This window comes from Populus alba, chromosome 2 (genome assembly GCF_005239225.2).
Source record: "Populus alba chromosome 2, ASM523922v2, whole genome shotgun sequence".
In the NCBI taxonomy this organism is placed as follows: Eukaryota; Viridiplantae; Streptophyta; class Magnoliopsida; order Malpighiales; family Salicaceae; genus Populus; species Populus alba.
The window spans coordinates 2,239,987-2,257,772 of record NC_133285.1 but is presented as its reverse complement, the minus strand read 5'-3'; the positions used below and the strand labels follow the sequence as shown (position 1 = coordinate 2,257,772).

Below are 17,786 nucleotides of genomic sequence, written 5' to 3'. Positions count from 1 at the left end.
AATTGCAAAAAAAAAAACACTCAACCCGGGTTAACCCGTTAGCACTATTCTCGGGTTATGAGATCATAATAAAGCAAATAAAACAAACTAATAAAACTAATTCACAATTAATCTAATATTAAAAGATTATTTAAAAAAAAAAACCAAAACCAACCAGATTAACATGTCAAACTCATAATCTGTATAATGAGAATGGAGTAATACAATAAAAATTAAATCTAATTTTAAAATATAAAATCAAAGAAAAATATTGATTGAAAAAATCAAAGAAAAAAAAAAAGCTTTTTTGGGCCATACCAAAACACATGGAAAGTACTGTTCATTGATACAGTAATTTCCCCACAAGTTTTAGTGAATTGTTAAATAAAATAATAATAATAATAACAAGGTATGTTTTTCTCTGTTCTCACTATGGTTCTTACTCCTAGGAATGGGAATTTGACTTATTCTATCAATTTGACGCAGGTGGTCACCAAATTGAAGTCACTAATATCCTCCGTGCAACCTCTGATTGTTAGGGTTAAGCAATGAGGCATCAGCCAAAGAGACTTCCCAGCTTGGAGTGGCAGTTTTTAATTTTAAAAGTCTTGCCAGAGCTGCTTTTACAGATCAGATGATATCAAATCAATTTTCATGAAAAAAGTGGGCGAGATTAAATCAATGCGGTAGGGTGGATTGGCCCAGCTATAAAAAAAATTCCCGGACGGTGTATAAAGACGGGAAAACGATTGAGCTTGGTTGCAGGATAAGCGTTATACTGACAATCGTCGATGGCCTTAGTCATGCTAATCTCTCTGGTTTTTTTTTTTTTTTTTAGTTGGGGGGGCATGAAATGTGAGCAGAATGCCAGCAAGACAGAAGTTCCCTGTCCTGAAATGAATCTCCGGATGCGGACACGTGAAATGGAAGTACAGTGCCAGCAAGACAGTGTTTGAGAAGGATCTGGGTAACACATTTTTTACTCATATCAAGCTACCAGCATTCCACGGTCGCTATGACCACCGCGCAATTCCACAGGCAGCAATTCAAGTAGTAGGATCAGGATGAGTGAGGAAGATGCTATTACCATTCAAGATTCAAATAATAAATTCACACAACACAACTAACAGCATCAACGGGTGACAACCATCTGTCTGAGAATCCTGCTCTAGCACAAAAACAAGTAATGAGACCACAACATTTACACAAGGCTGTCTCATATAAACTGATCTATATCTGCTCAAAACGCTTCTGGTTCAAAACAAGGGGTAAATAAAGAGAAACACAAGGGGGGAAGCGAACACAAATTTTTGTTCTCTTGCTTTTCTGGATTAATCGTATGGGATTTGAATGTATGCCGCATCACAGGCAAAAGGGACATCAGCGTACATGCCAGCAAGAGCACACCGTATGCACTCTAGGACTGTAAAAAGATAAGCAAATGCCACGGCTGTCCAGAAATGCATGCCCAATTTACCCCAATAAACAGCAAGCGGCATCCATCGGCTCACAGTACCTATCACCTGGAGAGCAATCTCCAATAGCATGCCCATTACCACATGAAATCTGAAAAAGTGAGGCCACTCCTTTCTTCTTACTACTCCAAGATATGCAACAAAGAAATATGCCATCAAGAACCAGCTTGGTAACCTCCCAATGGCTCCAAGGAATGGGTAGGTCAAGAATTCAAAGTCTTCAAGGAAGGGATGTAGATGATATGCCGTCTCAGCATACATCCATGTTTCATGAAGAGGCATCAAATAGGGCAGGCATGCTAAAGTCCTCCACCACCATCCTGGCTTCTTGGTCATTGGAGGAAAGCGAAAACTGTATGGGACATCTTTTGATGCTCGAGGACATGAATAGGATCTACGCTGCCGACGAAATGTGGGAATATAGAGTGAAAATCCACAATAATCTCCACTTAAGAGTGGTGTTGATGCAGCCGAAAGGTGCAAGGAAAGCAAACCTACCATAAAAAAAATACAAAATCAGTACAAATACAACAAAAGTTTTGAGATGGAATCAAAGTGAGCAGAGGTGAGTTGAAAACTTATTTAGTTAGGGTGAGATTTCTCATATGCCTACTTATCAAAAGTTACCATACATTGTTGCCTTCACAAAACCCAACTGTTGTGCCCCTTTCACTTTACTCCAAAAAACACATGACAAAAGAAATTGACAGAGGATACATAAAACTACCTCTAGATGACCAGGATTTAGACTCCAAATGTCGTTCCAATGAAGCCCTGCTGCTCAACAATGCAGCCCTTGCAGTTGTACAAGGAATATGGGCAGAAACCATGATACCAGCCATTGTTTTACATGTTCTAGTGTTACTAAAAGCAGACCCGGAAGGCATGGCACACCCATTTAGAATCATTGCCAGGTACCTGACTGGAGACAGCAGGGACAAGAACTTAGAAGCATAAAAAAAAATGTCATCCATACACTCCACTATCAAACATAACAATGAAAGCTGGGTGACAAAATACATATAAATCCTCCAATTTTCAGAATCCTCCAGCTACAAAATATAATGTTGTAATTGAGAAAGCATCATCCATTAGTTTGAAACAATGATCGAGAACATTTATAGCCATAAAAATGATGAATGATAAGCAGTATAAAGCAAAACTTATATCTCTCAGTGTCCAATAACGTCAATCTTCCCCTTTCTAAAAAGTTGCCCACATCATCCACTCATCAAAACACATGTAAAAGAAGTATTTAACCTTTGACAAGATCAACCTTCCCTTACCTGAATAAATCAGAACAATCATCTTAACCCACCCACCCATTCACGAAACAAACATATAAAAAAAATAACCCAAAAACAAGAAAGATGCTAGCACCAGAGACCAATTCCGAGAGTTTGGATCCAATGCTCATATTAAGAAACCAGATAATTGACTCTAGAATGCAAAAGAGCAATCACGAAAGAAATTCCATACATTTTCCTTTATTGCATGCTTCAGCAACCAAAACCAAAAATCTGAATCAAGTTGCAAATAAAAATCAGCGAGCAGCAGGCCGGAGTACAGTAGGGGCAGAGGGTGTTTCCAGTGGAGCGGTGACATGCATAAAGATCGGAAAGCACTCTGCTGGAGAGCGAATCCAAATGTTCCATCATCCAACAAAATCTTTCAGCTATACCACAGCCTCCTAGATTGAAGCCTTGGATGCATAGCACATTGTCATTTTATCAAACAGATAGAGAACACTTCAAACTATAACCACAAAACGCATTCGGACCGATTAATTAAATCCACTTGACGCTAATCAAGAGTCCTCATTCCAATCAATAGACATGTCCACTCCATCACCAAAGCAACAACATTGAAGTGAAAAAAAAAGTACAGCGAAAATAACAGAGAAATTACAAATTTTTAACCTACCAAAAACGAGAAATGCTTAAGAAACAAGAGACTATTTCTCATTTCCAGCAGTGGCTCAAACGAAATGTAACCCCCCCAAAAATTAAAAATTACTCAAAGCATGCAATCGGAACCAATGTCCGGAGTTAAATTCTAGAAAAATCCTTTACCTTAAATTGAAATTTGAGCCACTTGAAATGGAGCTGTGACGTCAGTAGGGTTTTCTGCTATCCCTTGTTGGTTTCATCGTTTCCTATCTTATCCTCGGTGAAGCAGCTGAAGTGTTATTTATTTGCTGATGGTTGCCGTTCAACGATGGTAAATATGTATTTAACCTTTTTACCGGATCTGTAATTTTATGGGCCAAGGCCTTAATCTCGTATCGGGCCATTAAGCTGAGTTTAGCAATTTAAGACAGGCCCAAAGCCCATTTAATTGTATTTAGCAATTCCGCTGTTTTGGGTATCTTTCTAGCTCCATTATTTTTGTGGGCTGTCCTTGTATATAGACCAAGCCCATCTTAGTGTAACAAACTAGATTGTTAACAGAACATCTAAATTTTTAATTTGATTCTCATGTAACAAATTGGAGTGGAAAGATTAAATTTAAAGTGCCAGTATCGAAATGCAAAACACTAAGAAAATGTGTTGACCGCTCGCTCTAAGAATTTTTACCTTCTTCATTTGAGTCCAAAAGTTCTTCTTCTTCTTTTTTTTTTCTTGTTTCTGAATTCAGGAGAGGAGAGAGAAGCATATGGAAAAAAGACAAGGAAAAAGAAAGTTATTGATTTAGCTACTTTTTAAAGATAAAATTTATGTCAACAAGAACAAGTTCTATTTGAGAAGGGGAGTTGAATGGTGATGCTTTTAAATATTTATTTTGCTTGAAAAAAAGTTAGTTGTTTAGTTTAGATTTTTTCCATTCGGTTGATTTTTGTGTTTTTAATTTGAGGGTATTTTAGGGTTTATAACTGATTTATTAAGATTTTTATTTTTTTTTTTCAAATTTTTGAGTTTTTTTTTTATGAAAATGACTTGTCAAATGGGATTTTCTAATCAACATAATGGTGGTAGATTTTGGGTTGGTGTCCAATGGATCACAAGACACCTAACACTATAAACAACCTATCATCCGTTTTTTTTTTTTTTTTTTTGAAAAGCAAAGGGATGACACATCGCTGGTTCACGAGGCTTTTTTTTTTTTTTTGAGAAAAAAAAAAGAGGATAACTCATTATTTGCTCCTAAGATAAAAAAAGGAGGCACGCCTTGACTATTTGATTAAAGCTAGACTTGTTGGCCTAGCTCATTAGTGTTTGTCCTTTTACCATGGTTGAAAATAAAGCTGGTTGATATTCAATTTTACATAAATATATTTTTATTATTATATAATTAGGTAAAAAATAATTTTTTAAAAAATTTTTTTTTAAAATTCAATAAAATTTATATTAATTTTTTTAAAAAAATCAAATTAAATTTTTTACTAAACATTTAAGTTATCTTTAAATTTGTCAAGTTAACTATGTCATGCTAAAACAACTCTAATATGATTTAATTTTAAATTTAAAGTTAGATAAAAAATCAAATTTAATAATTTTAAAGTTGACCTGTTAAGCATGTTGAGTAACAATGCTAAATACTTCCGTGCTATCTAAATATATTTTTAAATTTCAAAAAACTTTTGGTTATAATATACTCTCGCTCTCACATTTATACGTGTGCTAGTTCGGTTGCAATGAAACAAAAGAAAGTGAATTAGGGGCTGTATTGAAGGAGAAAATACAGGATTGGTATCAGCAACACACGGGTATTCCAAATTTGCATGAGGCAAAGGAGAAGCGTAACGTAGAATTTTGGAAACCAATAGCTGTCTGCTAGAAGCTCATGTCGTCAAATATGCAATATTCCCAAAGCATGCTTTCCTTTCCGGTTCCCTTGAGGATAAATAACACAGCAGAAGCACTGACGAACAAAGCTTGGAAGAGTAAATACAACCAGAACACTAACAAGTTACTGTCATTAATTTAGACTTAAAATCCGCACAAAAAACCAAGGCAGCTGACAGGCAGCCTAATTACACAATCACATTTTGCACCCATTATGCAAATATCACCAAATGTGATACAAACAGGGTAGCTCGCCTATATATTCTTACAAAAGCCATTAAAACATGCCAAACACAACACGAAGCACTCTATATATATACAGACCAGCATCCGCACAAACAGCACAGGATATATAAGAGGACACGTGAGAAATATTAAAAGTGATATATACAGAAAGGCATTACATGAGGATTATAGCAAGTTTAACGTCTCATATAAAGTTTATACGCGCACTGCTTGTTCCGGCGTTCATAAACTCGATATAATCATCATCATCACCAGCAGCAGCAGCAGCATCACCATCGTCTTCCTCATCAAAACCTCCAGCAATACCTACATTGATACGTGTATTCGCAGGGAGCTCACCATAGGCCTTCAGAAGCCTGGCTTCATAGGTCCAGTACTTCAATATGACGTCAGCCTTGTGATCCTGGTAGTCGCGGAGACCAACGAGAATTATATCACCAGCATCAATCCAGACCTTCCTGTGCATCTTCCCTCGAATGTGGCAAAGACGCTTGGTCCCATCAATACACATAGCGTCGCAACGACCATTTCCGAGCATGCGAAGCACTTGGGCATACTCCTGTCCTTCTTCCTTAAAAATAAGCTCACGCTTCTCGACAACAGCTTCGTTCTTTCCTCTCTTCCTATTCTTTCCTCCCTTTCCCTTGTTCTTCGGCATGGTTTCTGATTCTATTCCCCACATTCCAATAACAAACACGCAATCAGTTATCTGATAATTTGCAAGGAAAAAAAACATTTCTATAAATTGAAAACCTATCTCTGATCACTTTATTTTAAAATGATTTTTTTTTATATAAATTATTAAAACACACAATAAAAACTGGACCAGGCAAGAACATTGGACCTAGAAAAAATGAAATAAAGAAAACTAAACAGCAATCGAAAAATAGAATCAAGGGCAGATCGGGAGAACAACAAAAATAAAAATTTGGAAATCAAGAGCAAGAATCTAAACTCAAGAGCGTGATAGTAGTGGGAAATGAGCAGAAATTAAATGACCTAAAATCGCTTGTGGGTTAGTTGAATGAGATCGGATGCATTAAGAAAAATAGAAAGGGAGATAAAAGAAGATACGTACCTGAGCTGTGGTGCTAAGGTAAAGAGGAGCGAAGAAGCTGATAGAGAGAAAAAGAAATCAATCAGTGGATTCTTTCTTAGCTTCTTCTTGACCTTGACTCTCTTTCTCAGCAAAAATATCTATTTAGAAACGAGCACACTGGAGAAAAAATTGGCAAATAGTACATTCTAAAAGGTTGCCCCACTCGACGTGAGTGGCGTAACCTTTAAAGAAAGGCGGAAGACCTCTAGCTCATAGTCCAATTCTACATGTAGTTTATATTTGTACTGGTTTCTCACGTGGAACCATAGAAGGAATTCAATCTCTAATAATTGGTATGTTCATTGTTCTTAATGACTTCCTTCTAGCCTCACGGTGCTGCAAGGTCTCTTCCAGTGTTCTGGGAGTGCAGAGATTGCTTTTTTTTTTTTTTTTAAAAAAAAAATATATTTAAAAATAAATAAATAATATTTTTTAATTTTTTAAAATTAAATTTTAAAATCAAATAAAAAAACAAATTAAACTTCGTGAAAAAGTCAGAGAAGGAAAGCTGGCTTAATTCACTACTTGCTACACACCAGAATGCAGAATGGGCTATCCTTATACAAAAGTTTTATGCCTAGTTCGTTGTTAACCATAGAAATCTCTTTTCTTTGAACGAAGATAAGAGATCTTAAAAGTCAAAGAGATGACAGGAGTGGCTCGCTAAAGCCCTTCGCCCCGGAAAGAAAGTTTCTCTGTGACTCGACCTGGGGAAGCAAGAAAGCATTCCTGCGAAGCTAAGCAAGAAGGAAGGGTTAGGAATAGAATAGAAAGTACACAGGATGGAGCTCGAACCCCATGGTTTTTCAAGAGAACCGAAACCTAATCTCGATAAGCTCTGGGCATGCCAAGCATGGCATTATTTCCACGGATGGGACTGGTTATGCATCCAGTATTTGGTTCTATTGAGTGTGGGCTTCACAACTCGCTGGTTGATCATCATTGGGAGGTTTCTCCAGACACAGTGGCTAGGAAGATTCTTCTCTTAGCAGATGAGAGGGGGAAAGTTGGGTCTTCTTAATAAGAAAGAAAGAAGTTCTTCTCTTTGACGGCCTCTGCCTTCTCCAATTCTGAAGCTGTGGCTTTAAAGATGGCCACCCTTTCTTATGAGAGAAGTAAGGAAGTTTCAAGCGATAGCAAGGAGCCTCAGGGAATAGGTTCTCTTTCTACGTTTACAAAGAGCGAGCGATCGAAACTAGTAAAGGGAGGTCAGGAGTTAAATTCTGGAAAATAAAATTACCTAGAATTGAAATTTGAGCCACTTGAAAGGATATGTGATTTGTATGGGCCAAGGCCTTAGTATCTTATTGGGCCATGAAGCTGACTTTAGCCATTTAAGACAGGAAAAAGCCCATTTAATTATTTTAGTGGGCTCCCCTTGTTTGTAGATCAAATCCAGCCCAGTATAATAGACAAGATTATATCTTACGTCACGGACAAGAAAGTCAAGTAATTTTTAGCCTTCTAGGAATGAGGAGATTGGTTTGACCCATAATTTGTTTTTTTTTTTTTTTGACTATGTACTCTATGAAAATGGTAACGATTCAAACCCATTGATTGTTTTTGACCATGTACTCCATGAAAATGGTAACGACTGGTATTTCCTTAGACTGTAGCCTTTTTCTCTCTTCTTTTTTTCTTTCTCGTGAAAAAATATTAGTTCCGAAAATCACATCATAATTCCAAATTTAAAAGGAAATAAAGGCTTCATAAAAAAGAAGAGGAAATGATGGGGCATGATTTCAAAGTTTAGATGACGTTCACTTCATCATTAGCTGAATTAATCAATTATTTGATATTTGAAGGAGATGAGATCTCATCGATTGTCTTGCCATTGTTTCTTAAAGCAAGCACAGCTGCAAAACCTTGACAGATGCACGTGGATTGACAAGGAAATTGACCGAGTATTGATTCAGGATAAAAAAAAAAAATTAACTAGTTTGAAAAAAAAAAAAGTTTGACTTGTCAATATAACCTAGCCAGATCTCAATACTCAACCAATTAATTTTTTTATAAAAAAAATATTATTTGTATACTTTTTAAAAATATTATTTTGGTTTTTGTAAAATAAAAATAAAATTAATTCAAATTAACTTTATTAGATACATAATCTGAAACTTAGTCTAAGTTAACTCTATATCTAGTTTTATAATTACGAAAACAAATATTTATACAACTCATTGCTGAATCAAAATTAATAAATTTATAAAACAACATCAAAAACCACCTTTGTTGCTTTGTATTTTTTTCTTTTCTTTTCCCCTTGTTTTCTTTTTAAACATCTCATTACAAATCACAATCCCTATATTTTGTTATTTCTAATTATTAATAAAATTAAATGGGAAAAGCTGGGAACACTTTTCTTTCCATAAAGGCAAGGGAAATAGAAAAGCAATGATATATTTAAAAATATAATAATGATTTTTTAAAAAATATATATTTTTTTTAAAAATATATTGAAAATAATATTTTTTAATTTTTTTAACAGTAATATATTAAAATAATTTTTAAAAATATTATTTTTTCAAATCAATTTTTCATAAAATACCAAACAGCAACCAGAACACGTAGTGCGCACACCGCGTGGTACAGAAGAAAGCAAAAGCACAAAAGTCTCCCTTTATCTATACTTACTGTTTCACCCTTCATAAGTACACCACCCAAAAAGTGAACAAACATCATACGTGGCTCAATTCCCCATACTGACCTCGCTATAATTCGGTCACCATCACTTGCTCGCACATCATTTCCGTTCTTTAACACTGTCATTCAACGCCTCTTCCTTCCCCGCCGGAAACCAAACGAAGCAGAAGACCACTGTCTCAAGCCTTTAATTAATTTCATACATAGGTAACAGATAGCATCTTATAATTCCTCTTCTTTTTTCTCCTTGTTCTTCTCCCCATCTCTCATCACTCTCCCTCGCACCTGACCGGCACTGTGAAGGAGAATACGTTGAAGCTTTTTCCGCATCGGTAACTTCCGGTTAGGATTCCTTCCTTCTATCATTTATTGTGATTAGCTGGTTTTTGTTCGTTAAACAAAACAGTTCATAAACCCTAGTTTTTTTCAGATTCGGATTTAGCGAGTTAATTTTTTTGGATTTTCTGTGTTTTTTTTTTTCGTTTTTTTTTTTATATAGTTTTAATCCATGAAATTCCATGTTCTGGCTCTCCGCTTGCCTGCGCAGTGTGTCTGGGTGTATTATGATTTTGAAAATGATAGTTATGTTTATTTATTTCGAGGAAATAGTGAGTTAACTAGCAGTAGTTTCCTGATTTTTTTCGAAATAATGATGAAAAATAGTTTAGCTTGCGGATTTAGGCAGAAATTGATCTGTTTGTTGAATATTGTAATGTGTGGAATTGCTTAAGGGACCTTTAAGTAATTAATTAATTCAGAGACATTTATTATATGAAATGGACGAGAAATGAATCATTCTTTGTGTTTTTAAGGCTGAAATGTGTTTTTAGTGTATGATTTTGAATGTCTGATTGTTTGGAAATTTATGTTTTAATATGCTTTGGGTTATGGAATTGTGAATGAATATCTATGGCTTTGATTTGTGGTAGCGTGACTCTCCATGTAGAGGCATGGTTTGAGGTTGGTATTTGATTATTTATTTCTGCTTTTGAATTGATTTGGGATTAGTAGATTTTGATGATAAGTGCGCATGTTTTTCTAACAGGAATTCTAGCTTTTCTGCTTTAAGCTTCTATTCAAGGTTTGCTTTTTCCGGGGAGTTAGATAGTCTCTGTGATACTGTGAACATGGGAGCAGCTTGTTGTGTAGCTGCAAGAGATAAAGATTTTCCCAGCACAACTGGATGTCAAGCATTGCATAGGAATTCCGGATGTTCCCCAACGTTGAGTTTTCGTTGGGACAACCGAAGGCGTGTGGCCGGTGAAATTGAGGATTTGTCATGTCAAATGTCATGTGGAGTCAGTAGAGATGTTAGTGTGGAGATGAAGGGGACTTTAGGTTCTGATAGAGGTAATCTTTCAGATGGTTTAAGCCCGCTTGAGAGTTTTGGAACACCTATATCTCTGAAATCGCCGGTTCATGAAGGAATGGGTGTGATCCTGATGGCTCAACCTTCAGGTAAAGGTTTGCTATTTTGTGCTTGTTTTGTTTGATCTTCATTTAGGTGAAAATAAATTCTTTTTCAAAGCTGAAGTTCCATTCTAATCTGTGTGCCAAATTGTTCCAGAAATCCACGTGTGCACTTTGATTTGAACAGAAAAAAAGTGACCTATTTCATTTGCTAATCCATAGGATCTTGAATTCTTAATCCACAGAAAAAAAAGGAGTCTGACAGTGCTAGTCGATCATGTCAAAAAAGTGAAAAATTTAGACATCCCCGACCACATCTATCTGCATCTTATTCAAGTTTTAGCTGCTGATCTTCATAATGCATTTCTGACATTTATGGTTTTCAATCTCATTATATATTTTCTTTACTTCTAATTGCTTTGTAGCACCTGCACTCGACATTTTCTTTAGCTGATTTTTGGAATCAGGTTTCTAGTCCATGTAAACTCTGTGCTATTTTTGGGTACATTGATATCTTACTAGTAGGGCACAAAAACTTTCAATTCATCCCTGGATTGGCAGATCCACCTGCTGTTTGCTGTTAGTGGACTTCAGTTATAGTGATGCTGTGATGGAGTTCCCTCTACTTGTTTACTTCTTTTTTCTCGCGCATTGCTGCAAGTATAACAGTTTTTGGGACTGTGTTCTTTTCCTGCTTGCCTTTGAGGTGGTGTATTTTAACACTTTCATTTTCTTGGTGCAGATCTATCCACGGAAAGCAATCACCCTATGGAGGTGAGTTTGAACCAATAGAGATGTAAAATTAGTATGAGGATGCTTTTGTTTATGTATCCCTGCTGATTGCTTAATGTTTTAATTTTATTTCAGGTGAAGAGCTTGGCGGAATCACCTGATATTGCAGACTTGCCATTACCAAAGATTTCATATTCTGTACATTCATCATTTTCAACACCTACTACTGATCCTTTACCAAACTATGGTCATCCGCATCCTCCTAACTCAACCCCGTCTAGACGGGCTCGCTGCTCACCTGGGCACCGGTTATTAAGACAGGTTTCTGATAGTAGAATCCTGGGATTAAAATCACCAAATAACTGTTCTTTGTCTGAAGGAAGGTCATCATTTGTACTCTCCACTTGCAGCCATGACTTAACAATGGGATCCCATGGTGGATCTTCTGACGGTTGGTCCATGAGAACCTTTTCCGAACTTGTAGCCTCTTCACAAAGAGGGAGGTGGTCTTTTGACAGTGAGCACTTTGGCTCTGGCTTTGGAAAAATAAGTGGATGTAGCAGCAGGTTCTCGTGTTCTCCCTCCTTAGATCTGCAAACTTGTGGAGCTTGCTCAAAGTTCTTGACTGAGAAATCTGTGTGGAGCAGCCAGAGAATCATCAGCACCAATGACCTCCCAGTGGTTGCTGTGCTGCCATGTGGGCATGTATACCATGCAGAGTGCTTGGAGGCTACAACTCTGGAGGTTGACAAGCATGATCCCGCATGCCCAATATGTGAGGGAGGAGAGAAGCAAATTTTGAAGATGTCCACAAAAGCATTGAGAACTGAAGCAGAATGGAAAGCAAAAGGCCTTAAGATATCAAGAAACCGAGTCATTGATAGTTACCTTGATAGCGATTCTGATGATTTTTATCAACAAAAGAATGCCATGAAAGACAGAGAAGCTGCAAAGATGGATCCCGGTTCTGGTGTAGCAAGCTCCTCTGTGAAGCCATTCTTGAGACGGCGCTTCACATTTGGGTCTAAGTGGAGTCGAACCCTTTCAGAGAAAAAAGGGTTTTGGGCAAGGCATGGCAAAGATTGACTTGACTAGTTTGAGGTGAGAATTTTTAACACATTTTTTCAGCTGCCATGCTAGTACGTCCTAAGTTTTTTTTTATAAAATAGTCCATCTTTGCTAACAAGTATAGTTTTCTGCCTCTCCTTTTTTTTCTTTCTTTATATATATATATATAATTTATATCTCTTCTTTTTTTCCCAGTTCTCCTCTCCGTAAATGCTGGAGATGTGATTATCATGTAGGATTGAAGGAGAGGGCTGTGATTCAACTCAGGCCTTGAGCGCATTCTTTCCGTTAACTCTTTTTGTTTGCCTATCGAAAATCTGTCCCTCCTCTCTCGGCCTCGCTTCAGTTTTAGTTTTCTAAAAAAAGAAAAGAGGAAAATAGGTTTCAGATAAATCCATTTACAGGCGTAGTCTAGGAATCATCCGCCTGATCTCTGAAGCCCTTAATTTTGCTATCCATGGGCTGGACTGAATTTTGACAATGTTCTGCACTTTTGTATTCTATTAATCAATGCTAAGAAAATGTCTCTCTCGTGCACGATGGGTGTCTTTCCCCCTGTTGTCTGCCTTTGGTTTAATAATGCAGTAGTTGAGGAATCTATTATGCGACGGTGCTGCACAGAAGTGGCTAAGAGACCACCCATTAAAGCAATGCGCCTCCCAGCAGCGAAATGTAAATGATAGGCCATTGATTTTGGGTATCAATTTTGAAAAGATCCATGGAATTAAAAGGAGTTTTGGTGCCTTCCCAGTTTACTTTTCGGAATGAAATAGTTAATATTAAGTGGAGTATAAATTAATTTTACTCATTTGACACTAATCATCAAGGTTTATTAAACCATTTTTGAAAGGTTGAAAGAGAGTGATGCTTGATATAATTAATGATTTTTACATAATGCAACACAAATACAATCATTGGTGGTAATTTAACGCGACTGTCTGGTAATTTATTTATCGTGTATCCCTTCGTTTGAAAATTCTTCATGCAAATCATTACTAAAAAATATAGCACCAATCTTGTTTCACGGAGGTTAATTAAATTGCAATGAATGCCCGCGACGAAGTTGATGTGAAGAGAAGCCAGTATGAATGCAGTATTTATTAGGTCTTATAGATTACTGAGCTGGTTACAGAGAAGCATCCGTTGTCGTCCAGCGGTTAGGATATCTGGCTTTCACCCAGGAGACCCGGGTTCGATTCCCGGCAACGGAATTTTTATCATTTTTTCAAAAGAAAAAATATAGAAAAAAAGAAGTGAGAAAATGTCAGAAGTGGGATTTGAACCCACGCCCTCTCACGAGGACCAGAACTTGAGTCTGGCGCCTTAGACCACTCGGCCATCCTGACATCCTATGCTTGGTCTGAGATATCATTTAATTTGATTCAATTATTTTGTTTTAATACAAGTTACAAAGCACCAAATTCTGGATAATTTTGCTTTATTGAAGAATATCGCCGGTCTGGCTCCCCTGCTTGATACCGTCATGACCAAATTATTAGCAAAGAAGAACGACCTGCGAGATGGATCTATTCATTTTCTGATCCCAAAATAATTAACTCTAAAAAACCTTAATACGTAATTTGATCTGAATTCAACATTCCAAATGATTATGCACCGGAAACATTAAAAGATCACAATCAGTTCCCTTATAATTTGGCTGTCAAATGGTCCGGAGCACCGAGAAGATCAACTAATGATTGGACGCTCCACGAGTGTTGTTCACTCTTTATTGACACAAAACATGAGCTGATACAAAGAAAAAATATACTTCCTCACACAGCCTTTCTGACTATAACCTGTGCTCCTTTCAGTTTCGGATATCAACAACATTGTGACTCACAAACTTCATGGACTACAGTGAAATGGGTTTTCCATTTGATCAATAATACTTAGCAATCCTGATCTATAACTTGGATGGAGAAGCCTCACTCCTAGTTCTCTCTTCATACGCATATTGGAAACCCGTTTATCTCCTCTTGAATTATCCTTCTTGGTAGGTGATGCAGCGCTAGCAGAATTAGAGCTCCATTTAGTGTGGCCTGGCCACTTCTTCTTGATCAAGTCCTCTGCAAATGTAAACACCTCTTCACGAGGAGCTGGGTCATCATCCACAATATTGTAAATTCCCCTGAAAAAGGGAGATTCAGTGGAATCTAGATGCACTTCAGACAACCAACAAAAATATTAAATTCCTGGAGTTAAAGAGAGAGATTGATAAACACTGGTAAAATGACACAGGGTTCATTGAGCACATGGCATACTTAAAAGGATATATCATATTTTTTTGAAGGTTAGCTTTAAGTTAGGGGTTTTACTTTCAATGAGGCAGACTTACTCTCTCACAAATCTAATGAATTATGTGCAAGAAACTGGATAAAAGAAATATTTTTATAAATGCCCACCTGGAGGATGGCGTGTAAATACTAGCCTTGAGTGCTTGACAAATGTCCTCAACATGAACTCTGGAAGTGTATTGCCTCGATTTTCTCATCTTCTGACCTTCTGACTGTGGCTCTTGCTTAATTATTGTATCGACAGCGCTGCCAAAATTTGTTTCCAAGTTAGCCGCACCACACCATATTTTTAGCAGGTAAATATTAACAGTTAACTACCAACTAACCAAAAAGAAGTGCATGGTTTCTCCCGGGGAAAAAAAAACAAAGTGATATATTAACACCTCTCGCTTCTAATAATAAAGGGGTGTTGCTAGCACTGAACGTTAGGTTAATTAGCTAGGCATCTTATTCTTGAAGAGAAAAGTGAGAACTTGGAATAGAGAAGTGATACGGATACTCTTCAATGGCAGCTGTGGGGCAGCACAAACAAATATGGCATATAGAGATGCTGATTACAACCTTCTTCCAGGACCATAGATACCTCCAAGACGAAATACTTGAGTGGAAAACCCCAGGCTTTGGCCCAGATTTAGCCATCCTTCCTCAGCATCTAACCTCAATTTAGCTAGCTCACTTGTAGGGCTGGTTGGATAACTGCCACATGATAATGCAAGTAATTAGTGGCATGCAAGCTATATTTCTTACACAGCAGTGCATAAGGGTCCTCTGCTTACTCCTCATCCACCCAAGCACCATCACAATGACCATATACACCTGCGAGCAAAATGAAGTATCACCAAGTCAAACCCAACTATTTTGCAAGGATGGAAGAGGTTGGAACGTGCCAAAAAATTCAGATGATGGGAATTAAAAACCCAAGTCTTTGTCTTCTCCCTAACAATTCATGAAGAGATTCAAGCATATATAATGCAGCCTTTCAGCAGTAATTCTCCCTAAAACTCTATTTCCTTAGAAACATGATGAATGAAACAACCATTTGTTGAAATGCAGCTGCCTTTGCATCTAATGTTAAAGGAAGATTATTATATGTATCAACTTGCTATAAAGTTGGATTTGACGCTGAGAATCAGTAAGTTTGTTTGAATTTGCCTAAGCACTGGATGATTAAACTAGTAGAATTGGTTTATTTACCGGCTCTGATTCAGTATAACCTTCAAAAACACAAATTGTTCTCATATTCACCATAACATTGAGAAAATACATAGTTTGAAGCAAAACAAAACTTATGTTCACTTACCACACTCGATCTATATAAAAAAATAGATGATAAAGTTCTCAAAATATTCAATGCTGGAATATATATTCACATATATATGCAAGTAAAAGAACACAAACAAGCATTTGACTTCCATCCATACATGCATTTATGAATTATAATACCAAAATACGTACTGGTAGATGACAAGTAACAAAGCCATTGAAGATTTCCGTCCAACAGCGTACTTCTTAGAAGTTCTGCATGCTGAAGCATCTTAACAATGACAAGAAATCAATAGCATAGAATCAAACGTTCCATGTTTAGGGAGCATTCAAACAATATCCAACAAAGAATTCAACAAGGCAGTTCACATACCGGATCACCCGCGCACCCAACAGGAGGGATTGAGACCAGGAGGTGCGTGTAACATTTCAAAGCATCTAGAGTGCTCAATCTGAAAATAAATAAATAAATAATGAAGAGCAAAATTTCAACAACTTTTGAAGCAAGATATCTCAACATTAATAAAAATTCCACACAATAACTTAGACAACTAATTAATGACAAGAAATATTCACTCAAGAAATCAATAATCCCAGCAGTAAAAAAATAAAATTTGTAGGTTTGTTCTCTAATTAGTCCATTTTAAATAAAAGTCAACAAAAATTAAAGAAAATAAAAAATAAAGCAAAAACACACTCTGGCTGATTTGCATCAAGAAGGTGAACATGAAATCCCTTCTCCTCAAGATGTTTCTTCTTCGTTTTGCTCGTGCAAGTTCCAGTAACTACCCTGAGAAAATACCCAATACGACAACGTTTTTGTTAAGTGATTTAATAAAAAAATCAACCGTGCTTCAAAACTCGGAGAATTAGGAGTTACCAGCCTTCTTTTTTAAGGGACTGTGCAAAGAATTGACACACAAATCCCATGCCGAGAATGAACATCCGATTCTGAGATTCGGATTCCGATTTATCGGTTAGGGAATGCGAACTGGTTGTAAAAGCAGCTACACGACGAAGAAACGTTGACTTTTTTTTTGAGTTTGAAGGAAAACAACCGGCTTGTAGAGGAAAGCGTGCCGGTATTTTTACCTGGTATATCTCCATAGCGGATTGTGAGATATCGGGTGTAATTTGAAGTGCCGGGTCAGTTTTTGTCGCGGGGAAGCTGGGCATAGGAGTTGAGTTAGTACGGACAATGACAAATCCAAAGTTTAAGGATCATGTGGTAATGGGCCTATATTGGGCTTTATCACAGTCACGCTAATCTGTTAATGGGCTGGGATTGATGTGAGCTTGTTACAGTATAGTCTACTAGAGTAAAGCCCATGCTGCATAGCACTTATTTCGTTGTTCATGGAAAAGGGAATATTTCATTAATGTAATTGCTTCTCAAAATATTGCACCATTGGGTTTTGAAGATTGAGAGATTCCTAAACATCAAGAAATTTAATTGTAGGCATCTCGATATGTTAAATAACTAATAATATTAATTTTACTATATGATTTTATTTAAAATTATTTTTTTAAAAAAAATTCTGAATTATGGTGGATTCAATTCTCTAGACTCATTTTATCTTAAGTTTAATTGATTCCAGACTCAAATCTTTTAGGTCTGACTTATTCATCAAACCAAGACTATTTTGGACATGATTATATCAAGTTCAAATTTTTATTCATTTTATATGATTAATTTTTTTATTTAAAAAAATCTTAACAAGTATTTTGACTCATCACAATGTTTGATTAACTAACAATTAGCTTGATTAATGGGAGAAATATTAGAGTATTT

The 17,786-nt window shown here is 36.5% G+C and overlaps 4 protein-coding genes and 2 non-coding genes across 10 annotated transcripts; 2 read left to right on the top strand and 4 right to left on the bottom strand.

The window, feature by feature from the left end:
* Window positions 1–1,044: 1,044 nt before the first annotated feature.
* LOC118052784 (protein TIC 20-I, chloroplastic) lies at window positions 1,045–3,659 on the bottom strand. 3 transcript variants are annotated; one of them, XM_073407322.1, is made up of 4 exons: window positions 3,527–3,646; window positions 2,934–3,156; window positions 2,182–2,376; window positions 1,045–1,948 (listed from the first exon to the last, which is right to left on the bottom strand). In XM_073407322.1, exons 3-4 carry the CDS (start codon window positions 2,360–2,362, stop codon window positions 1,311–1,313), a joined length of 819 nt encoding a protein of 272 aa, XP_073263423.1. In that variant the 5' UTR covers window positions 2,363–2,376; window positions 2,934–3,156; window positions 3,527–3,646; the 3' UTR covers window positions 1,045–1,310. The 3 variants fall into 3 exon arrangements, with proteins under 3 accessions (XP_073263423.1, XP_034919724.1, XP_034919725.1); XM_035063833.2 differs by lacking the exon at window positions 2,934–3,156 and having other exon boundaries at window positions 3,527–3,659; XM_035063834.2 differs by lacking the exon at window positions 2,934–3,156 and having other exon boundaries at window positions 2,182–2,372; window positions 3,527–3,648.
* A 1,683-nt stretch (window positions 3,660–5,342) lies between these two features.
* On the bottom strand, window positions 5,343–6,873 carry LOC140955219 (eukaryotic translation initiation factor 1A-like). Of its 2 annotated transcripts, none has more exons than XM_073407253.1 (2): window positions 6,564–6,873; window positions 5,343–6,148 (listed from the first exon to the last, which is right to left on the bottom strand). In XM_073407253.1, exon 2 carries the CDS (start codon window positions 6,141–6,143, stop codon window positions 5,670–5,672), a length of 474 nt encoding a protein of 157 aa, XP_073263354.1. In that variant the 5' UTR covers window positions 6,144–6,148; window positions 6,564–6,873; the 3' UTR covers window positions 5,343–5,669. The 2 variants fall into 2 exon arrangements, with proteins under 2 accessions (XP_073263354.1, XP_073263353.1); XM_073407252.1 differs by having other exon boundaries at window positions 5,343–6,154; window positions 6,564–6,810.
* A 2,381-nt stretch (window positions 6,874–9,254) lies between these two features.
* Window positions 9,255–12,974, top strand: LOC118052781 (uncharacterized). Its single transcript, XM_035063829.2, has 5 exons — window positions 9,255–9,569; window positions 10,273–10,685; window positions 11,380–11,411; window positions 11,505–12,470; window positions 12,633–12,974. The coding sequence occupies exons 2-4, from the start codon at window positions 10,355–10,357 to the stop codon at window positions 12,453–12,455; spliced, it is 1,314 nt and encodes a 437-aa protein (XP_034919720.1). The 5' UTR covers window positions 9,255–9,569; window positions 10,273–10,354; the 3' UTR covers window positions 12,456–12,470; window positions 12,633–12,974.
* Window positions 12,975–13,576: 602 nt separating this feature from the next.
* Window positions 13,577–13,648, top strand: TRNAE-UUC (transfer RNA glutamic acid (anticodon UUC)). The gene has a single exon. It is a non-coding gene; the product is annotated as a tRNA-Glu (tRNA).
* A 51-nt stretch (window positions 13,649–13,699) lies between these two features.
* TRNAL-CAA (transfer RNA leucine (anticodon CAA)) lies at window positions 13,700–13,783 on the bottom strand. The gene has a single exon. It is a non-coding gene; the product is annotated as a tRNA-Leu (tRNA).
* Window positions 13,784–14,060: 277 nt separating this feature from the next.
* Window positions 14,061–17,186, bottom strand: LOC118052782 (uncharacterized). Of its 2 annotated transcripts, none has more exons than XM_035063830.2 (8): window positions 16,875–17,184; window positions 16,692–16,784; window positions 16,368–16,446; window positions 16,187–16,265; window positions 15,508–15,547; window positions 15,293–15,427; window positions 14,840–14,977; window positions 14,061–14,565 (listed from the first exon to the last, which is right to left on the bottom strand). In XM_035063830.2, exons 1-8 carry the CDS (start codon window positions 17,168–17,170, stop codon window positions 14,283–14,285), a joined length of 1,143 nt encoding a protein of 380 aa, XP_034919721.1. In that variant the 5' UTR covers window positions 17,171–17,184; the 3' UTR covers window positions 14,061–14,282. The 2 variants fall into 2 exon arrangements, with proteins under 2 accessions (XP_034919721.1, XP_034919723.1); XM_035063832.2 differs by having other exon boundaries at window positions 14,327–14,521; window positions 16,875–17,186.
* Window positions 17,187–17,786: the final 600 nt, after the last annotated feature.